We start from the raw sequence: 10,348 nt of genomic DNA, 5'->3' as shown, positions 1-10,348 counted from the left end.
CCCCCCCCCCCCGATTCTGCACTTTAACGAATTATCCTAAATAATCGAATTATCCTAAAGATTAGCTTGGTAATGTGGAAATTAGCATGACTTTTTAGTTTTAGTGTTAGCATTTACAACGCCCATTCAATCACTCTTATTATACAAACATAAAAATAAAAATAAAAACTATCTTACCGATAAAGTAAATAAAGGAAGAGAACTCCAAAGACTGCAGTTGAAACATAAACATCCAGAAAACTTTCCATTAAACCCATAGCTAAACAAATTACTGCTCTGGATTTTGCACTCTTAATCCCGCATCCTTTGTGCACTTTTCATTCGGCATATATAATAAAATCGAAATCAAAATAGATTACCGTAACATCTGAAATTAGATTAGATAAGTAGGGTGACGCAAATATTTTTTTTTTAAAAAAAGAGGAGAAAAAATGTATGTATCTAAATTGAGTTCTACACTATCAACCTTGAAATGAAATGAAAGATAAAAATGAATGATATCGAATAAGAAAACATTTTATCAAAACAAGAGTGCAAGTCATCAAAAAAATTTAACTTTATTATTATAAATATATATCTTTTTTTCCCCTTAAAACTTGTCAATAACAAAAAACGAGGAAGATAATGCTATCAAAAGATAAGAATTGATAGGTTTACTGATAGTATAGATATTGAATAAAGATGTGTTATCTGATGTAGTTTAATAATTTGTGGCATATACATATAAGGTAAATCAGATAAAGGTAACATTAAAATGTAATTATACTGTAACAAAAGGACAAAATTGTTGGTTCACCATGTATGGACTCCATTTTATGGAAAATCCGGTAGGAATGCATAAAACATAAGGAATTTAAAAAAATAATAAATTATGAAACAATTCATGTGGCAGTAGTTGGAGACATACATGGCAACGTTACTTTTAAAAAGTAACGAGTAAAAGTACAAGTATTGTTAAAAAAAGTAACGAGTAAAAAGTAAAAAGTTCTTATTTTAAAAAGTAACGAGTAAAAAGTACAAGTAAAAGTACAAGTACTAAACAAAAAAAGTAACGATTTAAAAGTACATTTCTAGGAAATCGAAAATTCAAAGTAACCTAAAATTTTATTGAATAATATTCTTATGTTCTTTAATGTTTTTGCAAAATTGTTGTTATTTATTTAATTATTTTTAATTTTGAAAGTTATGGACATTAATTTATTTTTAAATTCGGAAGAATATTATAATATAATTTTATAATATAATCGTATAATATAATTTTAAAATCAAATATAATTTTAATATCAAACTTTTTATGGATTTGCACGAAAAAGAAATTTTATCTATTGATTTTAATTTTTAGTTTATTATTTTTATTTATTTAAATTACCATTGATTTAAAATTGTTTTACTCTTTAGAAACGCGTTTTAAAAACACAAACATAAACAAAGCAAACACGGGGTTTCAGATAGCTTTGTGATCTTTGAGCTAGTAAAAAATAATTGAATGTGCAGTATAAGTTGAAACAGAAGGTATTTAAACACGAAGTTAGCTGTGAATGCATATATATTGCACATTAATTTTATAAATTAAAAAAACATAAGCATTTTTTTTAAATTTAATTTTTTGTTTTTTTAGAAAGCTTACCGAGTTTTAGAAAAAAGTAACGATTTCATTCGATATTTCCGTTACAAATACTTGTACTTTTTCCCTAAAAAAGTAACGAAAGTACAAGTAAAAGTACTAAACTTAAAAAGTAACGAAGTACAAGTAAAAGTACGTACTTTTTACTTGTACCGGCGGTACAAGTAACGAAAGTAAAAGTACTGCCATATATGGTTGGAGACTATTAATTTTTAACTTATTTATTATTCTTTATTTTTATGAAGTAATTCGTACTTCACGACCCAAAGAAAGTAGGCGTTTTTAGATTATTTCATTCTTTTGCAAAAGCTGAATAAGCATAGAACAAATAAAAGAACCAAATAATGCATACGTTACAGCGAATAACCGAAATTAATGGTTGTCAACCTCCACCGGCGAATGTTGACAATCATATAGTCGATTAATAAAGTAATAAAATGACCGAAATACATACTAAGTCTAGTTAAGTGACACTGCCGGTATACATTTGCCCGGTATTCCCTACACTGATGTTTTTTTTTTAATGTTCAGTGCCACTTGGTATACATTTCACCGGTACTCCGAACTCTGATGTTTATTCTAATCTATCCTCAACAGATATTAAAATATCGAATAATTATAATAATATTAACAAATAAATTAATATCAAATCTGTTATAAAAAATATTTTGGACATTCATCAAAGCGACTAGGTGATTGTTTACCGGTGAAACTCGACATTTTCTTCATTTCGGTCATTCACGGAAACAAACATACAGGGTGTCTAAAAAATGCGGTCAATAAGAATTTTTGATTAAAAAAAATACACATTATCTAATTGAAAAGTGAGATTTTTTAACTACTTGCGTTACATAAATTACTCATTAGTTATAAAAGGAATAGCAAGTTGGATAAATGACATTTTTTTGTGGCAGTTTTCAATGGTCGTTAGTGATCATTGAAAACTGCCGACAACCGCTGTTAAAATTGGCCAAATTTCGTCAATGAACCCTTCAAAGTGTGAGTATAGTTGTGGCTTGTTGACAAAATTGTACTTAAATTTCGAAAGAAAAAGAAAAAAGAAGGTAAAATGTCTTAACGGTGTTAAATCGCGTGATTCAATTAATTAAAATATTGTTTACGATCACAAAAAAAAATATTTTTCTTCACATAGGGTTTTATATAGCTTTGTCTATTAGTTGTCCCGCTATTTTCGTTTCAAACATTTCACAGCAAACTTGGCGCACTCTTTAAATTTTGCGAGGAATGGTGGTTTTAAATAGCACTTTAGTAAATTTTGAGCATACGATTCGGATAATTCTCTATGTCGACTTAAAGCCACACAGCTTCAAATAAATGGATACCAGATTTTCGGCGAAGTAAAGGCGTCTTGCGCACAATACTAATTTCATTGTTACAATCATGCCGTTGATCCCGATAGTGTGGAGCTTACCTCCATGAAGCCCACAATTGACTGCCGCGAGAATGCTCTACTCTTCATTTAATGAAAAGCCAAACAAAATATTAAGTTTAATACATAGTTTTAACAATGGTTTTGAACATTTTACCCCCTACTGTGCAAATGGAGTCACATTTGAAGAAACAAATTTATGTTCCCTGGACAAAAAATAATCACCAAGTTTTCATATACGATTGCCTTAACACTGTTTTTCGAATTTCTGACATTATGGAAAATAAAAAAAGCTATAGTTTATATGCCTTACAATTGTAGCAGTGCGATGATTTTAAACTATATACATAATCTAGCCGTGTATCTGGCCTTTACAACGGACGAATAACTTAAATATTTTAAGAGTTATTGAACCTTTTTTAAAAAATTGCCAATTTGGCGACATTTTTCCACCGTGAGAAAAACTATCAAAACCACTGCCTGATTCTCAGTTTTTGCACATTTTTATGAGCCCAGGTATTGCCACAGTAGAGTAAGTTTTTAAATATTAAAAAATTAGAGACCACAAATGCTTTTCATTTTCACAAAATTGTCGCTTTTCCCCATATTGCACAGCGTCAGGGCTAAAGAGAATAGAAGGGCTGGTTCACTCCTTTGAAATAGCTCTCGCCGCGCCAATCCTCCTATTTTCTCTAGTGACGTCACTTTGGCGCAAAGCTCGCACTTTTACTTCAAGAACGGAGCGTTTGGCCTTACTAGCTCTAACTAATATTGGATCATTTCTTTTTGCGAGATATTCTAAGACATTTGTTATTTTCTATAATGACTTTCCTCAGTTTTTGCAGTGAATTTACAAGAATTTAAAACTATTATCGAAATGCCAGTTTGCGCGATTGCAACTTGCAAAAATTCTGATACAAAAACAAAAGGAAAAAGTATAATTTTTCGCGTGTTCCCTAAAGTAAATGAACAACTATGTAAAGAATGGATTCCGAAATGACACAGTTAATATAAAACAGCAATACGTTTATTCTGTCGTAAAGAACTTTTATAAAAATTCATTATCTAAATAGAAACCGCCTCGTTACTTCAAAAAGAAAGGCAGGTGAAAAGAATTAAAAAATGGATAAAGTCAAAGAAAATTAAAATGTAAATAAAAAGTATAAATAAAATAGATAGTATATAGTTGGAATTCTCCTAATTTCATACCATATTTTTTAATGTAGTTATTCAAAATATTTATGATTTTTTTAAAAATTATATTCTCTTAAATTTAAATATCTATAAATTATATCATCGTAAATTTAAATATCTGTAAACAGTTGTAAAATTTCTAATGTCATTATGAACCTAAATTATTCTTTTGTTTCAGTAATTAGCGTTTCAGGTTGATGTTTCCTAATAATTAAGTATGAACAAATTGCTATTAACGGCATATTTTAAATCAGGGATTCTAAATTTAACTCAACTTATTGTTATAAAAGAATATGTAGATGATAAAAAAAGTGTCGATATATGCTTTCATTTTTCTTAATAATTAAAGTTAAAACTGAACTTTTTCAAACAAAGTATTTATAGTGTCATTTTCGCCAACTAGTAAAACATTTTTATAAGTTTAAAATGGTATTTTTTTTAATATAATGGCCAAGAAAGTTTTTTTGAACTATGTTTACGAATGGAAATAATGTGTTAATTACGTAAAGTTTGAAAGTTAATAACCAGAAAAAGTCTAACTTATTTTTACAAAGAGAAAGATGCAAAGTTGTTTTAATATCTTTGCGTGCGATCTTCCGAGATCTGTGTATACAGTGACGTCATGAGTCTATTCTCTTTAGCCCTGAGACAGCGTTGGTTTTTGATAGGCTAAACTTGACCTAACAGTCATAAGTAACAGAGTTGTAAACTCACAGCAATTAGATAAATAACATATTATTAGCTAAAAAAGTATCATTTGATATGACAACGGAGCCTTCGAAAAACAGATTTAAAATTCGGAAAATGGTATAACTTGAAAAAAAAATTTTTTTTTAAATTACCTTACCTAGATAAGCTATAGTTTCGATTAATACCTTCAAAAACAGTAGAATAATTTGTTAAAAATAAAACTTTGAGCTCTAATTAACTGCCTTGAATAGAAAGAATGAATATGTTATTAGCTATAATTATTGCATAAAATATGAAAAATCGTGAAAACTGAAAATTAAAAGAAATGGATACATAATTTCAAAAATACAAATTTACAGTGTAAGACGATTTTGTTTCTGGAAGAACATTAAATCTAAAAGATGATATAAAGTTTTTACCGATAAACCTGCGAGATTCTGAAAAACCGAATTTTCAAGCTGCATGAAAAATAGAATAATAGTCATCGAGCAGAATGACGCTTATAAAAATTAATAAAGATAAACAAAATGCAGAAATTAAATGCCGTGTTTTAAATTTTTTTCAAAATTGAGAAGAAGTTAACTGACAACTCAATGCTGAGTATTTATCTTATAAAAATCGTTCTAATTAAAAATCATAAACCTTTATAAGGAATTTTCAACAAAACCAGGGTCTAATTAACAAATAGCTTAATAAGTGTACTAATTTTCATATTTAAGGAATAAATACATTTACTAATGAGTGAAAAAATTCTTTTTGAAAAATATAATATTAGCAGTAGCAATGAAGAGAAAATAGAGGAGACAAAAAGCGAGTTTTTTTTATCTTGTAACATTTGTAGGCGTAAGCCTTAAAATTTAAAGTGATTCAAATTTCATCAAAAACAAGATGGCAAAAAGTTTAAATATGAATAAGAAAGAAAAACAATTAGATTTTTTCTTACCCCTTGATTGGCAAAAAATAAATAAATAAATAAATATTTTTCATTGTTTCAAAAATATGAATAAGTTCTCATGACGGGCAATTTCTTAAATTTTAAACCATTACATAGTAAAACAATAAATTGGACTAAAATCTTTTTTTAAAAAATGATATTTACAAAAGAGAATGAATCAGGACCATATATATATATAATGTGGTAGAGTCCTTTGTTAAAATCCATCAGCCGACTTTGGCAGGATTAAAAGGGAAACTATGACGTAATTGAAGGAAAGGTGATAAAACAGAAACTGTCGATTTCCTAATTAGCCAGTTTATAGATCCATACACATACACACAGGCATATATATATACATATATGCGTATGTGTATGTGTATGGTTCGAAATGTTGAGAGAACATGGAAAAAATAACATAATAATGAAAAAAGACAACAAAAATTTTTTTTAAAAAATTAATAAATTTTATTTTATTATTCTGTAATTTTTGACATATTTCCTTTACATTTTGAACTGTAAAACATTCTAAACATCAATATATTTTATTTATTTATTTTTTATTTATTTATTTCATTTTCTTCATCACAGATGAATGTTGTAAAACAATGGTAACCATAAAAAAGAAAAGAAATCGACCTAACGTCTAAGGCTCTTTTGGATTATCGCCCACTTTTCATGTGAAAAAGTTTATTGCACCTCTTACAAAATAATGAAAAGTTTTAAAAAAAAATTTCCCTCCATTTTACGTCTTCTAATATTTTTTATGGTAGCGCAGCCTATAATTTAATGAAAATGTACTTAATTACCACTGTATTTATATAGAAAAGTTTTTTTTACACAAATTTCACAATCTGCGTAAAAAAAAACTCATTAAAAATTACTCATGCGGAAATTTTTTAAAAATAAGTCTATAAGGTATTGAAAAGCCTATAAATTACAGGAAATGTACCTAAGGACTATTGTATTTATGTAGCAAACATTTTTTTAATATAAATTTTGATGCAAAATAACTCTTTCGTAAAAATTTTAAGTGCTTGCAAAAAATAAATACCTCACTGTTGCATTTTAAAATAAATACTGAAGAAAATATTAGTTTTCTTATGTTACTATACGCTAAAGAAATTAAAAATAGGTGATGTTGTTTATGAATGTAATTATGATCGACCCACAATCTCTAGCATGTATTTTTAGTACAGATAATACTGGGATAAACATATTTCAAAATCAATTACGATATTTTAATTTTCTTCCAGAAAAACTTTTTAAGCGAAAAATATGTTGTTTTTTTTAAAATTTCATTTTCTTCATAACGAATGTAGATAATGAATAATTTGAAAAAATGACAAATCTCCTCTCAAAAGAAAACATGTAAAAATAAAAAAATGACTTAGAAATTGAAAATTAATATCAATGTTTTTATTTGAAATCAAACGAAATTTTTATTAAACATGGAATCCTATTTTACACGACAAGTGAAACTGCATGTAAGGTCAACAGCAAAGTGTGAAGCAAATAAAAATCAATCCTGACAAATTAGCAATCTTGAAAATTGACTAAACAAAGGCAGATATGTTATTAATAATGTTCTTTTAATACTTTTGAGTTAATAAAGTGTCAATTTTTTTAACATTTTTATTTCAAAATAATTGTGATTTTGCTTCTTTCACCCTAAAGGTGTTTATTTATCCTAATTTCGATTCTTTTTATCTATACTTCTTCTTCTTCTTCAGGAGCGCAACAGCCCTTTGCAGGCCTTGGCTGCCTCAACAGCACGCCTTCTCCAGCTCCCTCTGTCCATGGCAACTCCCCTCCAGTTCTTAAGTTTTAGGACTTTGAGGTCGTTTTCGGTGTCGTTGAGCCATCGAGTAGGTGGTCTACCTCTAGAGCGGGACCCCTGAGGGTTCTTGAAGGTGGCAATTTTTACAGGGCTATCTTCAGAGCCTCTCCATATATGTCCGAGCCATCTTAGTCGGTTGCTTCGGATTATCTGCATAATTTGAGGATGTTTATAGAGCCCATAAAGTTCAAAGTTGTACCGTGTTCGCCAACATCCCCCCTCTGGTATGGCACCAAAGATAGTTCTAAGTATCTTTCTTTCAAACGTTTCTATCGGGCGTTGTACGTCAAGGTTTAAAGTCCAGGTTTCGTTTCCGTATAGCAAGACAGGCAGAATGAGTGTCTTATATACTTCACATATTTTAAAATTAAATGAATGCCTCTGTTTTCGTCGCCTTATCTTAACTCACTTATCACCTTTTCTCTCTTTTCAACCCACTTTTTTTAACAAGGCTTTTTTTGTTTATTTTCTTTTACTTAAAAGCATAAAGATAACGCGCTTCAATTCGCAACATTTATATTAAAAAGAAACTTTTATCAGTAGTCACATACTTTTCGTTATAATTATTTTATCATAAGAGAGGCATGGTCTTAAAGTCAATAGACTCTAAATAAATAAGAACACACAAAGCACCCTTTCTTGATAACATACAAATGTCAGGCACAGTGCGCCGAAAAGAAGCGGACAACTCAGAAGGACTTATGATCTAAATATAGAATCTTCACGTTCTAAGACATGAAACAGTTTTTTGTTAAGTACTTTTTACGAATTTGTTATTTAAACTCTATGCTTTTCTCGACTGTGACTTAAGAAATTCTAGGAAATTTTCAAATATTTGTGATTTAAGTGATCAATGCTTTTTTATATCCTCCAAGAAATAAAGTACAGCGCGAGAAACAAAAAACGGACCAACCTGAATAACTTTTGATCTAATGATCGGATCTTCATGTTCTAGGACTCCATCTTAATGGTTTAAGGGAGTGACCGCCAATATGCTAATTAATTAATGCAGACAATATTTTAAGTTACCAAATCAGACACAAAAATATACTTTATAGTTCCTGTGAAATCAAATTTTTGAAAAGTCAGATATTTAAATTTCTATTTCTCTGGAAGAAGTCAACCGATTTCGCACCAATTTTTTCGAGCATCAGATGTAGATCTTATTAACGCTCAGGCCCAGAGGCATTCTCATTGCTTGCGTTGACGGGCCCTCGAAGGAATTACACCAATCAGATTCGAAAAATTTTTGCGTTTGAGTTTTGTGTCTTTACTTAACGATTAAAGTAGTTGCTAGAAATCTCTACCGTTTTTTCGTATCACCCTACTCACTACTAATTCTTTTAAAAAATAGCGTACTACACTACAAACTACTGACTACACTACAAACTACTACTCTAGCAGCTACACTTCCGACCACTGGTTTTAACCCTTAATTAAGCCCTTTTTTCCAGAAATGCTATATTAAATTATTTTTAGGATTGAAATTGATTTTTGGAAAGAACGTCATTCAGCTTTTTAACCTTAGTCAATCTTAATTTTAAGATCATTTTTTTTCTGATTTTCACAATTTTACTTAGTATAAAAAATCAGCATGAAATGTGAATTTCTGTTATTATAAATAACGGAATTCATAAAATCTGTGCTTTGAATCGATGAGATAATATCAAATAAAGTATTAAACTTAATGAGATATGAACGAATGCATAACGCTTAGGAGAAAATATCTCTTCAGTTTCGGTCTGTCAACTTGACCACGCGCAATCCTTTACTGTTACCCACACTTATAAAAAGCCCTTCATTGATATTTTTTCTCGTATTTAACGAAGTTATGATCAGATGGCTGCAATAATTTCAGGTGAAAAAATATTTACCCATCGACTTAATGAACTTAGCGGAAAGTATACTTCTCACGGCTCAATAAAAGGTTAAATAAATTCCTCAAAAGCGAGGAATTTCATAATGACTGTTTTTAATATTTATATGTTTAGAACTTTTGTCAAAGAAGTATACACAAATACAAGCCAAATCCCCCCCCCTCCCCGCTTAAACGACGGTTATTTATTTACTTAATTATTTTTCAATATTTGAAGTATTAATTAATTTTGTGGTTTGTCATATTGTTTTATGAATTTTATACAGAATGATTTTGAACTACACTATTTATAAACAATTTGTACAAACACATTAAACTTATTTACTTATTTATTGTTCAGTATAGGATAAATATAGGCCGATATTTTAGCTGCAACAACACAAAATTTAAGTAGCATTCTTCTAACACATTTGGAACTTAAACATACACTCTATAACAAAAAACTCGACGCACCAAGAAAGAGTTGTCCGCTTGAAACGAAAATCGGTGGATAGGAAGACAATAGTAATCAGAACAGTAAGTGATTAAAATTTCAGAACAATTGAATAATTTATTGTAGAGTTACAGTAACAAGTTCAATAAGGTGTTGATCCGCCTCTAGCCTGGATTATAGATCGATAAAGCTCCCGGATGGTCTCTTGTGGTATTTCCTGCGAAATTCGATCCAATTGTCGAACGAGGTCATCAACATTCCGTGCCAGATGCAATCGCCTTCCCATCATATCCCGGACATGCTCGATGGGAGAGAGATCTGGTGATCTGGCAGGCCAAGGAAGAGTTTGACAAGCTTGCAGACAGTT

The 10,348-nt window shown here is 29.5% G+C and overlaps 1 protein-coding gene across 2 annotated transcripts in view; it reads right to left on the bottom strand.

Annotated features, from left to right (window-relative positions):
- Positions 1-6,101, bottom strand: part of LOC107448085 (cytochrome P450 3A11-like) — a 31,063-nt gene extending 24,962 nt beyond the window's left edge. Inside the window, exons 1-2 of one of the 2 annotated variants that reach the window (XM_071184312.1) lie at positions 5,842-6,101; positions 178-367 (exon numbers count right to left, since the gene is read on the bottom strand). In XM_071184312.1, the coding sequence (XP_071040413.1) occupies positions 178-257 (80 nt within the window). In that variant the 5' untranslated portion in view covers positions 258-367; positions 5,842-6,101. Of the gene's footprint in view, positions 1-177; positions 481-5,841 lie in introns of those variants that run through there. The other variant, XM_043046499.2, reaches the window with a different exon arrangement.
- Between the last annotated feature and the right edge of the window lie 4,247 nt (positions 6,102-10,348).

This window comes from Parasteatoda tepidariorum, chromosome 8 (genome assembly GCF_043381705.1).
Source record: "Parasteatoda tepidariorum isolate YZ-2023 chromosome 8, CAS_Ptep_4.0, whole genome shotgun sequence".
NCBI lineage: Eukaryota > Metazoa > Arthropoda > Arachnida > Araneae > Theridiidae > Parasteatoda > Parasteatoda tepidariorum.
This window is presented reverse-complemented; position numbering and strand designations above follow the sequence as displayed.